The sequence below is a fragment of the Somniosus microcephalus genome, chromosome 18 (genome assembly GCF_052327205.1).
Source record: "Somniosus microcephalus isolate GS21.2 chromosome 18, FLI_Smic_1.0, whole genome shotgun sequence".
NCBI lineage: Eukaryota > Metazoa > Chordata > Chondrichthyes > Squaliformes > Somniosidae > Somniosus > Somniosus microcephalus.
In genome coordinates, this window is record NC_141004.1 from 73,277,265 (window position 1) to 73,298,745 (window position 21,481).

At 50.2% G+C, this 21,481-nt stretch overlaps 1 protein-coding gene across 2 annotated transcripts in view; it reads right to left on the reverse strand.

Moving 5' to 3' along the window:
• The window catches only part of LOC147105381 (mitochondrial carrier homolog 1-like), a 55,047-nt gene extending 39,624 nt beyond the window's left edge, over positions 1 to 15,423 (reverse strand). For both annotated transcript variants that reach the window (XM_086011677.1, XM_086011676.1), the window contains exons 1-3: positions 15,373 to 15,423; positions 14,535 to 14,594; positions 13,503 to 13,596 (exon numbers count right to left, since the gene is read on the reverse strand). In XM_086011677.1, coding sequence (XP_085867803.1) covers positions 13,503 to 13,596; positions 14,535 to 14,594; positions 15,373 to 15,407 — 189 coding nt within the window. In that variant the 5' untranslated portion in view covers positions 15,408 to 15,423. The remainder of the gene's footprint in view (positions 1 to 13,502; positions 13,597 to 14,534; positions 14,595 to 15,372) is intronic.
• Positions 15,424 to 21,481: the final 6,058 nt, after the last annotated feature.

The following is a 21,481-nucleotide window of genomic DNA, read 5'->3' on the forward strand; positions in this document are numbered from 1 at the left end:
TCGCTCCACAGGTACTACCTGACCTGCTGAGTATTTCCAGCATTTCCTGCTTTTAATCCTAAATTTGTATTATGTGCCCATTTGCTGCCCAAGGTCTGCTTCACCCCCTCAACCATTTGCTTAACAGGAAATGAACCAGGAGTAACAAGGGCAGTGCTTATTACAGTCTCTTTTGTGCACAGTCAGTCGGACTGAACTAAAATTCCAGGTCCACGTCCTCCATTTCGGAAACAGAACTTCCCTCTTATTTCGATACCAAACCCCAACATGGCGGTGAAAGCCAGCGACTTGAATTAACAGCAGCAGTAATGGTGGAGGTGGATGGCACATGAGAAATGGAAAAATAAACAGGGCCCCTGAACAACTTTACCCACCCGACCCCATCACCATAAATCCTTTAGTGACAAAGGCAGCCCCCCCCTCTTTCCTCCTCCTCCCCAACCCTTTCACAAATATCTCAAAGGACACGAGCGCCCAGACTAGGCCTATCCATCCATCAGAGAAGCACATGGCCATGAATATAAAGCTCCGAGTCTGAGGTACGAGGAAAATCGTGATAACGCCTTCAGTTATTTTATTAACACAGGCTGAAGACATTGAAGGAGAGCATCACACCGGATCCCGATTATAACGGCCTTGCCGCAGGCCCAGAGACTGGAAAGACACAGGGCGGCTCCACACGAGGGGAAAGAAAAGGGTTGAAAGGAAGGCTCACACTACCTCGGCCCACGCAATGCCAGACTAACTGGCTGATTTCCCCACCCCCAACTCAGGTTTTAATCCTTAGAAGAGGTTATAACTTCCACTATTTTATTTAATAGTTAAAAGCGGCGAGTGGTTAATGAATGTGGAAACGATTAGGGCTGGATCAAAAAAAAATCTTATCGAGATAAATACTGCTGTAAAAGTCAGTGACACGCAAGGGGACTTATCGAAGCGTTCAAATGGTGTCCAACAGTAAGAACCTGTATTGACTGCGCATGCACAGTCTTTGTATCGCTGAGACTATTCCACGCTTCTCAAAATACGGCGGAGACTACTGACCCCCCAAGGGATGTCTGTGACTCCCACCGCCACCGCCCCATGGGATGTCTGGGGATCCCCCCCTAATGGGATGTCTGGGAATTCCCCCCCCCATAGGATGTCTGGGGATCCCCCCCACCATGGGATGTCTGGGGATACCACCCCCCCCCCTCCAATGGGATGTCTGGGAATTCCCCCCCCAATGGGATGTCTGGGGATCCCCCCCCAATGGAATGTCTGGGGATCCCCCCCAATGGGATGTCTGGGGATCCCCCCCCATGGGATGTCTGGGGATACCACCCCCCCCCCCCTCCAATGGGATGTCTGGGAATTCCCCCCCCAATGGAATGTCTGGGGATCCCCCCCCCAATGGAATGTCTGGGGATCCCCCCCAATGGGATGTCTGGGGATCCACCCCCCCCATAGGATGTCTGGGGATCCCCCCCAATGGGATGTCTGGGGATCCCCCCCCCCCAATGGGATGTCTGGGGATCCCCCCCTCATGGGATGTCTTGGGATCCCCCCCCCCATGGGATGTCTGGGGATCCCCCCCATGGGATGTCTGGGGATTCCCCCCCAATGGGATGTCTGGGGATCCCCCCCCCCCAATGGGATGTCTGGGGATCCCCCCCCCCATGGGATGTCTGGGGATCCCCCCCATGGGATGTCTGGGGAACCCCCCCCAATGGGATGTCTGGGGATCCCCCCCCCCCCATGGGATGTCTGGGGATCCCCCCCTCATGGGATGTCTGGGGATCCCCCTCCAATGGGATGTCTGGGGATCCCCCCCCATGGGATGTCTGGGGATCCCCCCCCCCCATGGGATGTCTGGGGATCCCCCCCTCATGGGATGTCTGGGGATCCCCCCCTCATGGGATGTCTGGGGATCCCCCCCCCATGGGATGTCTGGGGATCCCCCCCCGCAGTGGGATGTCTGGGGATCCCCCCCCCAGTGGGATGTCTGGGGTTCCCCCCCCCATGGGATGTCTGGGGATCCCCCCCCCATGGGATGTCTGGGGTTCCCCCCCCCCCCCCATGGGATGTCTGGGGATCCCCCCAATGGGATGTCTGGGGATCCCCCAATGGGATGTCTGGGGATCCCCCAATGGGATGTCTGGGGATCCCCCCCCAATGGGGTGTCTGGGGATCCCCCTCATGGGATGTCTGGGGATCCCCCCCAATGGGATGTCTGGGGATCCCCCCCCATGGGATGTCTGGGGATCCCCCCCCATGGGATGTCTGGGGATCCCCCCCAATGGGATGTCTGGGGATCCCCCCCCATGGGATGTCTGGGGATCCCCCCCCCATGGGATGTCTGGGGATCCCCCCTCATGGGATGTCTGGGGATCCCCCCCTCATGGGATGTCTGGGGATCCCCCCCAATGGGATGTCTGGGGATCCCCCCCCATGGGATGTCTGGGGATCCCCCCCCATGGGATGTCTGGGGATCCCCCCCCCCATGGGATGTCTGGGGATCCCCCCTCATGGGATGTCTGGGGATCCCCCCCTCATGGGATGTCTGGGGATCCCCCCAATGGGATGTCTGCCCCCCCCCCCATGGGATGTCTGGGGATCCCCCCAATGGGATGTCTGGGGATCCCCCCAATGGGATGTCTGGGGATCCCCCTCCCATGGGATGTCTGGGGATCCCCCCCCCCCATGGGATGTCTGGGGATCTCCCCAATGGGATGTCTGGGGATCCCCCCCTCATGGGATGTCTGGGGATCCCCCCAATGGGATGTCTGCCCCCCCCCCCCATGGGATGTCTGGGGATCCCCCCAATGGGATGTCTGGGGATCCCCCCAATGGGATGTCTGGGGATCCCCCTCCCATGGGATGTCTGGGGATCCCCCCCCCCATGGGATGTCTGGGGATCTCCCCAATGGGATGTCTGGGGATCCCCCAATGGAATGTCTGGGGATCCCCCCCTCATGGGATGTCTGGGGAACCCCCCCCAATGGGATGTCTGGGGATCCCCCCCCCAATGGGATGTCTGGGGATCCCCCCCCCAATGGGATGTCTGGGGATCCCCCCCCCCAATGGGATGTCTGGGGATCCCCCCCCATGGGATGTCTGGGGACCCCCCCCCATGGGATGTCTGGGGATCCCCCCCCATGGGATGTCTGGGGAACCCCCCCCAATGGGATGTCTGGGGATCCCGCCCCCGCCAATGGGATGTCTGGGGTTCCCACTCCCACCTCCCCCCCCCCCCCCCCCATGAGATGTCTGGGGCTTCCTCCATCCATCCGCACCCCCCCCCCCACCATGGGATGTCTTGGGTTCCCACCCCATCCCCCAATGGGATCATAGAAAGTTACAGCACGGAAGGAGGCCATTTCAGCCCATCGTGTCCAATATCCAGCCTAATCCCACTTCCCAGCTCTTGGTCCGTAGCCCTGCAGGTTAGAGCATCCCAACTGCACTTCCAAGTACTTTTTAAATGTGGTTAGTGTTCCTGCCTCTACCATCCTTTCAGGCAGTGAGTTCCAGACCCCCACAACTCTGAGTGAAGAAATTTCCCCTCAAATCCTCTCTAAACCTTCCACCAATTACTTTAAATCGGTGCCACCTGGTTTTTGACCCCTTTCTATCCACTCTATCTAGGACCCTCGTAATTTTATACACCTCAATAAGGTCTCCCCTCAGCCTCCTCTGTTCCAAGGAAAACAGACCCAGCCTATCCAGTCTTTCCTCATAGCTAAGATTCTCTACTCCCGGCAACATCCTTGTAAATCTCCTCTGTACCCTCTCTAGTGCAATCACATCTTTCCTGTAATGTGGTGACCAGAACTGCACGCGGTACTCTAGCTGAGGCCTAACTAGTGTTTTATACAGTTGAAGCATAACCCCCCTGCTCTTGTATTCTATGCCACGGCTAATAAAGGCAAGCATTCCGTATGCCTTCTTAACCACCTTATCTATCTGGCCTGCTACCTTCAGGGATCTGTGGACATGCACTCCAAGGTCCCTTTGTTCCTCTACATTACTCAGTGTCCCACCATTTAATGTGTATTCCCTTTCCTTGTTAGCTCCCTCCAAATGCATTACTTCACACTTCTCCGGATTGAATTCCATTTGCCACTGTTCTGCCCACCTGACCAATTTATTGATATCTTCCTGCAGTCTACAGCTTCCTTCTTCAGTATCAACCACTCAGCCAATTTTAGTATCATCTGCAAACTTCTTAATCATACCCCCTATATTCAAGTCTAGATCATTGATATATACCACGAAAAAGCAAGGGACCCAGTACTGAGCCCTGCAGAACCCCACTGGAAACAGCCTTCCAGTCACAAAAACACCCATCAACCATTACCCTCTGCTTCCTGTCTCCGAGCCAGTTTTGAATCCAACTTGACACTTTGCTCTGGATCACATGGGCTTTTAACTTCATGACCCGTCTACCATGTGGAACCTTATCAAAAGCCTTGCTAAAGTCCATATACACTAAATCAAACGCACTACCCTCATCTACCCTCCTTGTTACCTCCTCAAAAAATTCAATCACATTTGTCAGACACGACCTTCCCTTAACAAATCTGTGCTGACTATCCTTGATTAATCAATGTCTTTCTAAATGAAGATTTATCCTGTCCTTCAGCATTCTTTCCAATAATTTTCCCACCACCGAGGTTAGGCTTGTGGTGTATGTGCCTTTAAGAGCCCCCTGTGTACTGTAATGCCGGTAATGGCCACTCGGGCTATATAAGCCTGTATATTGTCTTGTATCTGTTAGTTCACCTCCAGACTTTGTTCAGTAAACACCTGTGAAACCAACTCCTGCATTCCGTGTCTCTATTAACACACGGATACAACAGTGGCGACGAATTGGAAACGGACTTACCTGCAATTCGGCAGCACCTCAAGGAGATCGATTCCTCAGACGAAAGTCGAAGAAAAGCAAGAAAGAAAAAAAAAAACTGTGGTTTCACCAGCTAGCCGAGCTGGTGGCAGGTACTGCAATAATCCTTCCTGGGCGGCGGGCTGGGGCTCCATCGGCTGGCTCTGCAGTGGGGCCGAGCAGCGAAGGCGGAGGCAAACAGAGACAGAAGGGGGGAGCACTCGGGAGACGGGCGGCGCTGCAAAGCAGGTCGGCGTTCGGACCAAGCAGGGGGAGGGAAAAGTCCCAGAGAGTCCGGCGGGAACGAGTCTCCACCTGTAAATAAAAACCGCAGAAAACAGTGTTGTCAGCAGCAGCGGCGGGAAAGTGCGGGAAGCGCCATTTTTTTTCTGCAGGGAAGAAAGGAAAGCGCGGGAGGCGCCATTTTTTTTTCAGGATGCCTAAGGCTGGCAATATTGATGCTTTCGATAACGATATAGAGGATTGGACCACATATGTGGAAAGAGTGGAGGTATATTGCACAGCAAATGGAATAGAAAATGATAAAAAGGCATCAGTACTTCTAAATCTAAAGGGCGCAAGGACATACGGGCTGTTACGAAACTTAATCACTCCAGCCAAAGCAAAGGACAAGAATTTTAAGGAGATTGTTGATACCCTACAGGAGCACTTAAACCCAACACCGCTGCTGATAGCGGAACGATTCAAATTCTTCAAGAGGAATCAGCACAAGAATGAAAGTAACGCTGATTACCTCACCGAATTAAGGAAGTTATCAAAGCAGTGCCAATTCGGGGCAGGACTGGCAGATTCTCTTCGAGACAAATTCGTCTGCGGTCTCCTAAGTGAAGGAACACAGAAAAGGCTACTTTCTGAGAAAGATTTGACACTGGACAAGGCTTTCAGTATGGCTGTATCATACGAAGCAGCCACAAGAGGAGCTGCAGAGATACAACAAAAGACACAGGACTTCGGCACCCATGAAATGACACAGGGTTTCGAGAGATGTTATCGCTGCGGCAGATCCACCCATGACCAGAGGGACTGCTGGTTCAAGGACAAAGCATGCAGGCAATGCGGAAAGATTGGACACATTGCACGTGTATGCCGATCTGGACACAAAAAATCCACGGACAGGGTAAAAATCAATAAGGAAAAGTACAGAAAGGTACAAATGATGACGGACAGTAGCTCCGAAGACCAGAAGAGCGATAGCGACTCCGGAAACAAGAGACTAAGCTGTCTCAAATTACATAATGTAATTGCCAAAGAAGATTACCAGACCATTTGGGTAACCCTCATGATAGCGGGGTCCCCAGTTAAAATGGAGCTAGATACAGGATCAGCTCTGACCGTCATAAGTCGACGGGATTACGAGCGGCTATTTCCGCATATACCTTTGAAAGACACATCCATTATCTTGAAAACATATACGGGGCAGAAAGTATACCCCAAAGGGAAAATAAGGGTGCCTGTTGTATACAACAGCAAGGAAATACAGAAGTTGTATTTATATGTTCTGCAAGATGGTGGTCCACCGTTGTTGGGACGTGAATGGATCAGGAAGATACGTTTAGACTGGCACTCCATTCAGGCACTGACGGTGACCAGTAAGAAAAAAAATGATGATGACGTCATACTTGAACGATTAAAAGACATCTTGGCCAACGCCAAGGAAGTGTTTCAACAGAAACTAGGAACCTTGAAAGGCATCACCGCCTCAATAAAAGTGGAAGATGCGGCAATTCCCAAGTTTTTTAAGGCAAGGCCGGTGCCATACGCAATTCGTCCAGCAGTCGAGGCAGAGCTGGAGAATTTGGAAAAGGCAGGCGTATTATCCAAGATAGATTGGAGCGAGTGGGCAACACCCATCGTCCCGGTCATGAAGAAAACGTTGAATAATGATAAATCTGAAGAACAGAGAAAAATTTGCATCTGTGGGGACTTCAAGGTGACTGTAAACCCGGTTCTTCACACGGTACAGTATCCTCTTCCGAGGATAGAAGATATTTTCGCCTCACTATCCGGAGGGAAACGTTTCACCAAAATTGACTTGGCACAGGCATATCTACAGATGGAGGTTGAAGAGGCCTCTAAAAAGTATCTCACGATAAATACACACAAAGGCCTGTACCAGTACAATCGACTGGTTTTCGGAGTAGCATCAGCTCCAGCTATCTGGCAAAGAGCTATGGAGCAAGTCCTCCAAGGGATTCCGGGGACTCAATGCTACCTAGACGACATCCTTGTAACAGGAGAAAACGACAACGAGCACCTTGCCAATTTGGAGCAGGTGCTCACTAGGCTGAGAGAACAGGGCCTACGAGCAAATCGCACCAAGTGCGAATTTTTCCAGAAACAAATATCATATTGTGGCCACATAATTAACGAGGAAGGGTTGCATAAGTCACCTGAAAAAATTGAAGCGGTCATAAAAGCCCCAGCACCTGAAAATGTCTCACAATTAAGGTCGTTCCTGGGATTGATAAATTACTATCATAAATTTTTACCGAACTTGTCAACTCTTCTGCACCCTCTTAACGAACTGCTACAAACGGGAGTAATTTGGAAATGGAGCGAAGACTGTAAACGTGCCTTCCATAAATGCAAAGGCTTGATCACGTCCAAGGAAGTTTTGGCTCATTACAACCCATCACTGCCAATCAGACTGGCGTGCGATGCATCCCCTTACGGCGTAGGAACGGTATTATCGCATAGATTCCCTGATGGCTCGGAGCGGCCAATAGCTTTTGCGTCACGCTCATTGAACTCAGCTGAGCGTAACTATGCCCAGATCGACAGGGAAGCACTCAGCCTGGTATGGGGAGTGAAGAAATTCAACCATTACCTACACGGACAAAAATTTACCTTGTTGACTGACCATCAGCCCCTCGTCTCCATATTCAACCCTAAAAAGGGTGTTCCCATTATGACAGCGCAAAGGCTACAGAGGTGGTCCCTTTTCCTAGGGGCACACCAATATGACATAGAATACAAAGGATCAAAACAGCATGGGAATGCTGACGGTTTATCACGCCTACCGTTGTCAATGGTAGAAGAGGCACCTACAGTAGACCCAGTGGAGATGTTCCACTCAAACATAGTGGAATGTCTACCAGTAACAAATTCTGCCATTGAAAAGGAAACGAGAAATGACCCGACTCTCTCACAAGTCTACGATTTAACGGTGAAGGGATGGCCAGCACATGGCGAACCACTGTTGCCAGCATTCTCACAAAGAAGAGAACAGCGGTCAGTGTGCCGAGGAACCTTGATGTGTGGATCCAGAGTGGTGATTCCACCCAAACTCCAGGATAAAGTGCTAAAGGAGCTTCACGAGGGGCAGCTGGGTGGAGTGAAAATGAAGAACCTAGCCAGAGCGTTTGTGTGGTGGCCAGGTATCGATGGAGACATCGAAGAAATGACCAAGAGCTGCCTAGGATGCCAGAAGGTCCAAAACGCCCCACCACAAGCCCCTCTACATCCATGGGAGTGGCCCTCATCTCCATGGCAAAGGGTACACATTGACTTTGCTGGTCCATTTATGGACTCAATGGCCTAGAAATTAGCTATAGCCCCGCCAGCTCGCTGGCGGCCAGAATTTACCGCTGGGCGCGGAGCCACTCGCGCCCAGCCGATATTCAGTTTCAGCGCCCAAAGTCGAGGACGGCCGCTGTTCAAGGGTGTGGCCGCCCCCGCTTGGGGCGCTGAAACTGAATATCGGCGCGCTAGTGGCCGCAGCGCCACCCGCAGCGGAGCGGCAGGCTGCGGTACTGCAGGCCTTCCTCCCTCTCTTAAGGGGGAGGTGCCTGCAGCAGCCGGAGCCCCGATTGCGAGTGCCGGCAAAAGAGCCCGGCACAACGGAGAAGTGCCGGGCTCCCGGAAACCAGCCGGCAATGCCGCGGTGGGGGGGGGGAGGAGGCCGGGGAAGGAGGTGCGGGCGGCCGGCCGCACCTCCACCTTAAAGCGCCCCACCAAGGCTGCTGTACGGACCCGGTCTCCGAATGTTATTAGCGGCCGCCACGGAAGAGGTGGCCGCTACTGAAGATGGGGGTCGGGCCGGTGTCGGGGCGGTACGTCATCGGTGGCAGCGCAGCGCTAACGGCTACCGCCGCAATTAGCGCGTCAATGAAGTTCGCCCGAAGTTTGCAGACTGGCGCAGAAGCCCTCTTTGGGCGGTAACTGGGCGCAAAGCCCACTGAATTTCTAGGCCAGTGTTCTTAATCGCAGTTGATGCACACTCCAAGTGGCCGGAGGTAATAAAGATGTCCTCCACCACCACGGAAAAAACCATCACAGTATTAAGGACCATATTTGCCAGGAATGGGCTGCCTGAACAGATCTGTTCTGATAATGGACCGCAATTTGTGACCGAAGAATTAAGGAAGTTCTTAAAAAACAATGGGGTTAAGCACTACACGTCCGCCCCATACCATCCCGCCACCAATGGATTGGCTGAAAGGTTTGTCCAGACCTTCAAGAAGGCCATAAAGGCCATGGGTGATGAAGACATAAAACTTCAGCATAAGGTAGATAACTTCTTGTTTGCATACAGGAATGCAACACATGTGGTTACAAACCAAACTCCCGCCATGATGTTCTTCAATAGAAGCCTAAGATGCCGGCTGGATTTGGTCAAGCCAAACATCAGAAGGGACGTGGAGAACCGGCAATTTCAAGGCATGAATGAAAGGCCAACTAGAACCTTCCAGATAGGTCAACAAGTTTTGGCCTGGGACTACCGTACCGAGAAATGGCAGCCTGGAACTATTTGCACACGACTAGGACCGCTGATGTATACCGTGGACATTGGAGAAAGCATAATAAGGTGCCATGCTGACCAGATCATAGAGTCATCCGAAAAGGGACAACCTACACCACAACTCTATACGCCTAATGATGAAGTAGAGATACCCATAGTATCTACCTCACATAAATGCGAGGTTATCCACTTTGGGGGTAAAAACAGGAGGGTAGATTATTATCTAAATGGCAATAGATTGGGAGATGGGGAAGTGCAGAGGGACCTGGGTGTTCTTGTGCACCAGTCACTGAAGGAGAGCATGCAGGTGCAACAGGCGATTAAGAAGGCAAATGGTATGTTGGCCTTCATATCAAGGGGGTTCGAGTATAGGAATAGGGATACCTTACTACAGCTGTACAAGGTGCTGGTGAGACCGCATCTGGAGTATTGTGTACAGTTTTGGTCGCCCCATCTGCGGAAGGATGTTCTTGCCATGGAAAGAGTGCAGCGGCGATTCACCAGGCTGATACCTGGAATGGCGGGAATGACCTACGAGGAGAGATTGAATAGTTTGGGCTTGTACTCACTGGAGTTTAGAAGATTGAGAGGGGATCTCATCGAAACATATAAAATTATGGCAGGCCTGGACAGGCTGAATTCAGAGAGAATGTTTCCAATGGCAGGGGAGCACAGAACCAGGGGCCACAGTCTAAAAATAGCGGGCAAATCATTTAAAACAGAGATGAGGAAGAATTTCTTCACTCAAAGAGTGGTGAGCCTGTGGAATTCCCTGCCACAGAGGGCTGTGAAGGCTAATTCAATAAATATTTTCAAGAGAGAATTGGATATATTTCTGAAGGCTAAGGGGATTAAGGGTTACGGAGAAAAGGCGGGGACGGGGTACTGAACTGGTAAGATCAGCTAAGATCTCAGATGAAGATCAGCCATGATCTCATTGAATGGCGGAGCAGGCTCGAAGGGCCGAATGGCCTACTCCTGTTCCTATCTCTATGTTTCTATGTTTCTATGTTTCTACCTCTGATCCAGTGATACTGGAACCAGATGAACCCGACACTGGCATTCAAGCCGAATCAGCCTTGCCAGAAGAACCTACTACACCACCAGAAACTACTACACCACCGAGGTGTTATCCGGACCGAGTCAGGAAGCCTCCAGAGAGACCGACTTATAATTGATTAACTGCAGCAAATGTGTAGATTATTGTTCTTGTAACATGTTAATTAATGATTACTTAAAATATTATGTACTGGTTGTCTAAAAGGGGAGGAATTGTGGTGTATGTGCCTTTAAGAGCCCCCTGTGTACTGTAATGGCCACTCGGGCTATATAAGCCTGTATATTGTCTTGTATCTGTTAGTTCACCTCCAGACTTTGTTCAGTAAACACCTGTGAAACCAACTCCTGCCTTCCGTGTCTCTATTAACACACGGATACAACAAGGCTGACTGGCCTGTAATTACTAGGTCTATCCTTTTCTCCCTTTTTAAACAAGGGTACCACATTAGCAGTCCTCCAGCACCACACCTGAAGCCAGAGAGGATTGAAAAATGATGGTCAGGGCCTCTGCTATTTCCTCTTTTGCCCGCTTAACAGCCTGGGATACATTTCATCCGGGCCTGGGGATTTATCCACTTTTAAAGCTGCTAAACCCCTTAATACAGGTCCACAATCTCTTATCCGCAATCCCGAAAACCGAAAACCTCAAGTTTCCCCCCCCTCACGCTCGCACCCCGACCTCTCCCTCGCGCCCCGACCTCCCCCTCGCGCTCACACCCCGACTTCCCCCCTCGCGCCCCGACCTCCCCCCTCGTGCTCGCACCCCGACCTCCACAAAAAAACGTTCAAGTATCACATTTCAGTTTGTGAATGTGCAGCAGCAATGGGACCAAATTGACACAAGATCCAATACTGAGAATGGTAATAAGAACAAAATTCTATCGGGAAACAAAAGTAAATAGGTGAACTTCAAACACAATGTCTGAATAAAAGAGGAACAATTTACAGTGATCTACTTACAGTATGACCTTGCTCAATCATCAGGGCTTTTTTTTAAAAAGCTCAATTCATTTTGTACCGTTCTGAAATCCGAAAAATTCCGAATTCCGAAACACATCTGGCCCCAAGGGTTTCGGATAAGGGGTTGTGGACCTGTACTTCCTCTCTCACTATGTTTATTTCATCTAATATTTCACACTCCTCCTCCCTGATAACAATGTCTGCTTCGCCCCTCTCCTTTGTGCAAACAGACGCAAAGTATTCATTAAGAACCCTACCGACACCTCCACACACAGATTACCCTTATGATCTCTTTAGTTATCCTCTTATCTTAATATATTTATAAAACATCTTTGGGTTTTCCTTGATTTTACTTGCCAAGAATTTTTCATGCTCTCTCTTTGCTTTCCTAATATCCTTTTTAATTGCACCCCTGCACTTTCTGTACTCCTCTAAAGATTCTGGAGTATTTAGCCCTCGGTATCTGTCATAACCCTCCCTTTTTTTCTTTATCCTACCCTGTATATCCCTAGACATCCAGGGGACTCTAGATTTGTTAGTCCCACCTTTTTTCTTTAAGGGCACATGTTTGGTCTGAACCCTCCGGATCTCGTCCTTGAATGCCTCCCACTGCTCTGACACTGAGTTACCTTCAAGTAGCTGTTCCAGTCCACTATGGCTAACTCCCCTCTGAGCTTAGCAAAATTTGCTTTTCCCCAATTTAGAATTTTTATGTCTGGGGCTCTCCTCTCCTCCCCCATGGGATGTCTGGGGCTCTCCTCTCCACCCCCATGGGATGTCTGGGGCTCCCCCCCACCCCCATGGGATGTCTGGGGCTCCCCCCCACCCCCATGGGATGTCTGGGGCTCCCCCCCCACCCCCATGGGATGTCTGGGGCTCCCCCCCACCCCCATGGGATGTCTGGGGCTCTCCTCTCCTCCCCCATGGGATGTCTGGGGCTCCCCCCCACCCCCATGGGATGTCTGGGGCTCTCCTCTCCTCCCCCATGGGATGTCTGGGGCTCCCCCCCACCCCCATGGGATGTCTGGGGCTCCCCCCCACCCCCATGGGATGTCTGGGGCTCCCCCCCCACCCCCATGGGATGTCTGGGGCTCCCCCCCACCCCCATGGGATGTCTGGGGCTCTCCTCTCCTCCCCCATGGGATGTCTGGGGCTCTCCCCCCACCCCCATGGGATGTCTGGGGCTCTCCCCCCACCCCCATGGGATGTCTGGGGCTCCCCCCCACCCCCATGAGATGTCTGGGGCTCCCCCCCCACCCCCATGAGATGTCTGGGGCTCCCCCCCCCACCCCCATGGGATGTCTGGGGCTCCCCCCCACCCCCATGGGATGTCTGGGGCTCTCCTCTCCTCCCCCATGGGATGTCTGGGGCTCTCCCCCCACCCCCATGGGATGTCTGGGGCTCTCCCCCCACCCCCATGAGATGTCTGGGGCTCCCCCCACCCCCATGGGATGTCTGGGGCTCCCCCCCACCCCCATGGGATGTCTGGGGCTCCCCCCACCCCCATGGGATGTCTGGGGCTCCCCCCCACCCCCATGGGATGTCTGGGGCTCTCCTCTCCTCCCCCATGGGATGTCTGGGGCTCCCCCCCCACCCCCATGGGATGTCTGGGGCTTCCCCCCACCCCCATGAGATGTCTGGGGCTCCCCCCCCACCCCCATGAGATGTCTGGGGCTCCCCCCCCCACCCCCATGAGATGTCTGGGGCTCCCCCCCCACCCCCATGGGATGACTGGGGCTCCCCCCCCCACCCCCATGGGATGTCAGGGGCTCCCCCCACACATGCCAGTGTAAGCAGACTCACTATACTGGGTTATCAGAGTGAACAAAGAGTGAGATGGATGTAGGCAGGACTCACGTTATCATCCACAACATAAGTGTTGATGAGGTGGGAGAGCAGGTTACAGCACCACAGAAAGACCATGTCACTCAGCAAGGACGGAACGAAGCCCCTGGAAACGGGAAAGTAAGAGGTCAGAGTTCTCAATGGTGTCAACCATCAATAATTATTAAACAGGTCAGCCCACCAGACAGACATTCAGCCAGACCGAGACAGACATTTAACTAGACTGAGACAGAGACAGACACAGACATTCACCGAGGTACGGACAGGCATTCAGCCAGGCCAAGAGAGACAATCAGCCAGACCAAGACAGTCAGACCAGACTGGTGCCCCACACGCGCATGCACCTACAGCCCGTCCGCGCACCCACCGGACAAACAGCCCACACACCGGACACCGGTCACACACTGCTCCAGGGAACCCGCGCAGCCGGCATTTCGATGTAAAAACTGTGCATGCGTGGTATCTTGAATGGCCCGGGCAGGGCCAAAAAAATGACAGGGAACATAGACGGGCACACAGACACACACGGACACTGACACACACATACAGCTGATAGAAAGACACACGGACAGCCGACACACTGCTGACCGACAGACACACAGACAGCCCCTTCAGATAGCCCAGAGACAGACACACACTTCACCGGCGATGCCGAGGTCCCACAGTAACCAGCTCCACCAACTGTACCACCAGGCATGGCTGCTCACTGAAGTCACTGCCACATCACACAGGGAGCTGCTCACACCAGCCTGGGGTCTCCCAGGGCATAAAGTGGAGTCTCTGGGTTAGTCCCAGGTGGCTTTGGATCTGACATCACCGGCCTGTGAGAGCTGCATAACATTCCAGGGATCACATCTGGAAAATAGCAGACCAAAACACTTTGGGTGACCTCATTTACCCAGGCTGTGGGTTACTGTCCGTCTACTCCCCGGGCTGGTTTCTGGGCACCATGGGGTGAAGAGGTCAGAATGGAGGAGTTGAAAGTAACATTGTTGAGAGAAATATTTCAACACAACATAAAGGCAAGGGATGAAAGTGACTCACGCGAAGAATCCCAGGAACCCTTCTTCTTTATAGATGCTCCGAATGGAAGTGAACAGCCCACTATTAGAGGGAAGCAGACACAGCAGCAACTTGCATTTATATAGTGTGTTGAATGCAGTAAAATATCCCAAGGCGCTTCACCGGAGCGATTATCAAACAAAATTTGACAGCGAGCCACATTAGGGGATATTAGGGCAGGTGACCAAAAGCTTGGTCAAAGAGGTCGGTTTTAAGGAGCGTCTTAAAAGGAGAGAGAGGCAGAGAGGCGGAGAGATTTAGGGAGGGAATTCCAGAGATTAGGACCCAGGCAGCTGAAAGCACGGCCGCCAATGGCGGAGCGATTAAAGTCAGGGATGCTCAAGGGACCAGAACTGGAGGAGCACAGATATCTCGGAGGGTTGTAGGGCCGGAGGAGATTACAGAGATAGGGAGCGGCGAGGCCATGGAGGGATTGGAAAACAAGGATGACAATTTCAAAATTGAGGCGTTGCCGGACTGGGAGCCAATGTAGGTCAGCAAGCACAGGGGTGATGGGTGAACGGGGCTTGGTGCGAGTTAGGACACAGGCAGCAGAGTTTTCGATGAGCTTAAGGTTATGGCGGGTGGAAGATGGGAGGCCGGCCAGGAGTGTGTTGGAATAGTCAAGTCTAGAGGTAACAAAGGCAGGGATGAGGGTGTCAGCAGCTGATGAGCTGAGGCAGGGGTGGAGTCGGGCGATGTTACGGAGGTGGAAATAGGCGATCTCAGTGATGGTGCGGATATGTGGTTGGAAACAGACAGACACAGTCAGCATCGAGATCGACTGAACAGGACATATTGGACTCGCCGCAACACTGACCTGTACTTGGTCTCTCGTCCCACAAACTGGACCATGCAACGAGCAGAAATAACTGCAAGGGAACAAGAGAAACACGTCAGTGCAGAGACAGTGCAGTGATTCAATGTGACCACCCTGAGAGACGCAGCATGGGTCCAGGGACAAAACGGGTTTCCAAAAAAAGAAACTGCAGTTAGAGACAAACAAAGACAGTACAAAGGGAATGGCAGTCAGAATCAGAATCAGAATCAATTTTATTGTCATTGTTAGTGCACAAGTGCAGTACAACGAAATGTAGGCTTGCGGCTCCCGAGAGTGGACATTTAGATTAAGACATTTAAACATTCAACATACATTTGGCTTGTAATACATTAACATAAACATAACCCTAATAAAGTGCATTGGCAGATGTGCAGGCTTCAGAGTTTATTTGTGGAGTTCAGTAGGATGACAGCCCTGGGAAAGAAGCTGTTCCTAAATCTGGTCGTACGGGTGCGAATGCATCTGTAGCGTCTCCCAGATGGCAGGAGGGCTAACAGACTGTGGCTGGGGTGGGTAGGGTCTTTGATGATGAACCGTGACCTCCGTAAACAGCGTTTCTGGTATATGTGCTCTATGGTCGGTAGCCGGGTGCCGGTAATGCGTTGGGCAGTTTTGACTACCCGCTGCAGGGCTTTCCGGTCATAGTAGCTACAGCTGCCATACCATACTGTGATACAGTTAGTCAGGATGCTCTCTATTGTGCAGCGGTAAAAGTTAGAGAGGATCAGGGGTGACAGGTTACATCCCTTCAGCCTCCTTAGGAAATATAGGCGCTGCTGGGCCTTCTTCACCAGAGAGGAGGTATTGAGGGACCAGAAGAGGTCTTCCGTGATGTGGACTCCGAGGTACTTAAAGCTCCTGCAGATAATCTGTATCATACTGTGAGAGGGGAATCAGACACTCTTTAGCTCACACTGTATCAGTGTGTGGAATCAGGCACTCTTTAGCTCACACTGTGTCAGTGTGTGACGGAATCAGACACTCTTTAGCTCACACTGTATCAGTGTGTGGAATCAGACACTCTTTAGCTCACACTGTATCAGTGTGTGGAATCAGACACTCTTTAGCTCACACTGTATCAGTGTGTGGAATCAGACACTCTTTAGCTCACACTGTATCAGTGTGTGGAATCAGACACTCTTTAGCTCACACTGTATCAGTGTGTGGAATCAGACACTCTTTAGCTCACACTGTATCAGTGTGTGGAATCAGACACTCTTTAGCTCACACTGTATCAGTGTGTGGAATCAGACACTCTTTAGCTCACACTGTGTCAGTGTGTGACGGAATCAGACACTCTTTAGCTCACACTGTATCAGTGTGTGGAATCAGGCACTCTTTAGCTCACACTGTATCAGTGTGTGGAATCAGACACTCTTTAGCTCACACTGTATCAGTGTGTGGAATCAGACACTCTTTAGCTCACACTGTATCAGTGTGTGACGGAATCAGACACTCTTTAGCTCACACTGTATCAGTGTGTGGAATCAGACACTCTTTAGCTCACACTGTATCAGTGTGTGGAATCAGACACTCTTTAGCTCACACTGTATCAGTGTGTGGAATCAGACACTCTATAGCTCACACTGTATCAGTGTGTGGAATCAGACACTCTTTAGCTCACACTGTATCAGTGTGTGGAATCAGACACTCTATAGCTCACACTGTATCAGTGTGTGGAATCAGACACTCTTTAGCTCACACTGTATCAGTGTGTGGAATCAGACACTCTTTAGCTCACACTGTATCAGTGTGTGGAATCAGACACTCTTTAGCTCACACTGTATCAGTGTGTGGAATCAGACACTCTTTAGCTCACACTGTATCAGTGTGTGGAATCAGACACTCTTTAGCTCACACTGTATCAGTGTGTGGAATCAGACACTCTATAGCTCACACTGTGTCAGTGTGTGGAATCAGACACTCTTTAGCTCACACTGTATCAGTGTGTGACGGAATCAGACACTCTTTAGCTCACACTGTATCAGTGTGTGGAATCAGACACTCTTTAGCTCACACTGTATCAGTGTGTGTGGAATCAGACACTCTTTAGCTCACACTGTATCAGTGTGTGGAATCAGGCACTCTTTAGCTCACACTGTATCAGTGTGTGTGGAATCAGACACTCTTTAGCTCACACTGTATCAGTGTGTGGAATCAGGCACTCTTTAGCTCACACTGTATCAGTGTGTGTGGAATCAGACACTCTTTAGCTCACACTGTATCAGTGTGTGGAATCAGGCACTCTTTAGCTCACACTGTATCAGTGTGTGGAATCAGGCACTCTTTAGCTCACACTGTATCAGTGTGTGGAATCAGACACTCTTTAGCTCACACTGTATCAGTGTGTGGAATCAGACACTCTTTAGCTCACACTGTATTAGTGTGTGGAATCAGACACTCTTTAGCTCACACTGTATCAGTGTGTGGAATCAGACACTCTTTAGCTCACACTGTATCAGTGTGTGACGGAATCAGGCACTCTTTAGCTCACACTGTATCAGTGTGTGGAATCAGACACTCTTTAGCTCACACTGTATCAGTGTGTGGAATCAGACACTCTTTAGCTCACACTGTATCAGTGTGTGGAATCAGACACTCTTTAGCTCACACTGTGTCAGTGTGTGGAATCAGACACTCTTTAGCTCACACTGTATCAGTGTGTGACGGAATCAGACACTCTTTAGCTCACACTGTATCAGTGTGTGGAATCAGACACTCTTTAGCTCACACTGTATCAGTGTGTGGAATCAGACACTCTTTAGCTCACACTGTATCAGTGTGTGTGGAATCAGACACTCTTTAGCTCACACTGTATCAGTGTGTGACGGAATCAGACACTCTTTAGCTCACACTGTATCAGTGTGTGACGGAATCAGACACTCTTTAGCTCACACTGTATCAGTGTGTGGAATCAGACACTCTTTAGCTCACACTGTATCAGTGTGTGGAATCAGACACTCTTTAGCTCACACTGTATCAGTGTGTGGAATCAGACACTCTTTAGCTCACACTGTATCAGTGTGTGGAATCAGACACTCTTTAGCTCACACTGTATCAGTGTGTGGAATCAGACACTCTTTACCTCACACTGTATCAGTGTGTGGAATCAGACACTCTTTAGCTCACACTGTATCAGTGTGTGGAATCAGACACTCTTTAGCTCACACTGTATCAGTGTGTGGAATCAGACACTCTTTAGCTCACACTGTATCAGTGTGACGGAATCAGACACTCTTTAGCTCACACTGTATCAGTGTGTGACGGAATCAGACACTCTTTAGCTCACACTGTATCAGTGTGTGGAATCAGACACTCTTTAGCTCACACTGTATCAGTGTGACGGAATCAGACACTCTTTAGCTCACACTGTATCAGTGTGTGACGGAATCAGACACTCTTTAGCTCACACTGTATCAGTGTGTGGAATCAGACACTCTTTAGCTCACACTGTATCAGTGTGTGGAATCAGACACTCTTTAGCTCACACTGTATCAGTGTGTGGAATCAGACACTCTTTAGCTCACACTGTGTCAGTGTGTGGAATCAGACACTCTTTAGCTCACACTGTATCAGTGTGTGGAATCAGACACTCTTTAGCTCACACTGTATCAGTGTGTGACGGAATCAGACACTCTTTAGCTCACACTGTATCAGTGTGTGGAATCAGACACTCTTTAGCTCACACTGTATCAGTGTGTGGAATCAGACATTCTTTAGCTCACACTGTATCAGTGTGTGGAATCAGACATTCTTTAGCTCACACTGTATCAGTGTGTGGAATCAGACACTCTTTAGCTCACACTGTATCAGTGTGTGGAGTCAGAGACTCTTTAGCTCACACTGTATCAGTGTGTGACGGAATCAGACACTCTTTAGCTCACACTGTATCAGTGTGTGGAGTCAGAGACTCTTTAGCTCACACTGTATCAGTGTGTGACGGAATCAGACACTCTTTAGCTCACACTGTATCAGTGTGTGGAGTCAGAGACTCTTTAGCTCACACTGTATCAGTGTGTGACGGAATCAGACACTCTTTAGCTCACACTGTATCAGTGTGTGGAATCAGACACTCTTTAGCTCACACTGTATCAGTGTGTGGAATCAGACACTCTTTAGCTCTCACTGTATCAGTGTGTGGAATCAGACACTCTTTAGCTCACACTGTATCAGTGTGTGGAATCAGACACTCTTTAGCTCACACTGTATCAGTGTGTGGAATCAGACACTCTTTAGCTCACACTGTATCAGTGTGTGGAATCAGACACTCTTTAGCTCACACTGTATCAGTGTGTGGAATCAGACACTCTTTAGCTCACACTGTATCAGTGTGTGTGGAATCAGACACTCTTTAGCTCTCACTGTATCAGTGTGTGGAATCAGACATTCTTTAGCTCACACTGTATCAGTGTGTGGAATCAGACACTCTTTAGCTCACACTGTATCAGTGTGTGTGGAATCAGACACTCTTTAGCTCTCACTGTATCAGTGTGTGGAATCAGACACTCTTTAGCTCACACTGTATCAGTGTGTGGAATCAGACACTCTTTAGCTCTCACTGTATCAGTGTGTGTGGAATCAGACACTCTTTAGCTCTCACTGTATCAGTGTGTGGAATCAGACATTCTTTAGCTCACACTGTATCAGTGTGTGGAATCAGACATTCTTTAGCTCACACTGTATCAGTGTGTGTGGAATCAGACACTCTTTAGCTCACACTGTATCAGTGTGTGGAATCAGACACTCTTTAGCTCTCACTGTATCAGTGTGTGTGGAATCAGACACTCTTTAGCTCTCACTGTATCAGTGTGTGGAATCAGACATTCTTTAGCTCACACTGTATCAGTGTGTGGAATCAGACATTCTTTAGCTCACACTGTATCAGTGTGTGTGGAATCAGACACTCTTTAGCTCTCACTGTATCAGTGTGTGGAATCAGACACTCTTTAGCTCACACTGTATCAGTGTGTGGAATCAGACACTCTTTAGCTCACACTGTATCAGTGTGTGTGGAATCAGACACTCTTTAGCTCACACTGTATCAGTGTGTGGAATCAGACACTCTTTAGCTCACACTGTATCAGTGTGTGACGGAATCAGACACTCTTTAGCTCACACTGTATCAGTGTGTGGAATCAGACACTCTTTAGCTCACACTGTATCAGTGTGTGTGGAATCAGACACTCTTTAGCTCACACTGTATCAGTGTGTGGAATCAGACACTCTTTAGCTCACACTGTATCAGTGTGTGGAATCAGACACTCTAGCTCACACTGTATCAGTGTGTGGAATCAGACATTCTTTAGCTCACACTGTATCAGTGTGTGGAATCAGACACTCTTTAGCTCACACTGTATCAGTGTGTGGAATCAGACACTCTTTAGCTCTCACTGTATCAGTGTGTGGAATCAGACACTCTTTAGCTCACACTGTATCAGTGTGTGACGGAATCAGGCACTCTTTAGCTCTCACTGTATCAGTGTGTGTGGAATCAGACACTCTTTAGCTCACACTGTATCAGTGTGTGTGGAATCAGGCACTCTTTAGCTCACACTGTATCAGTGTGTGGAATCAGACACTCTTTAGCTCACACTGTATCAGTGTGTGACGGAATCAGACACTCTTTAGCTCACACTGTATCAGTGTGTGGAATCAGACACTCTATAGCTCACACTGTATCAGTGTGTGGAATCAGACACTCTTTAGCTCACACTGTATCAGTGTGTGGAATCAGTCACTCTTTAGCTCACACTGTATCAGTGTGTGGAATCAGACACTCTTTAGCTCACACTGTATCAGTGTGTGGAATCAGTCACTCTTTAGCTCACACTGTATCAGTGTGTGGAATCAGTCACTCTTTAGCTCACACTGTATCAGTGTGTGGAATCAGACACTCTTTAGCTCACACTGTATCAGTGTGTGACGGAATCAGACACTCTTTAGCTCACACTGTATCAGTGTGTGACGGAATCAGACACTCTTTAGCTCACACTGTATCAGTGTGTGTGGAATCAGACACTCTTTAGCTCACACTGTATCAGTGTGTGGAATCAGACACTCTTTAGCTCACACTGTATCAGTGTGTGAC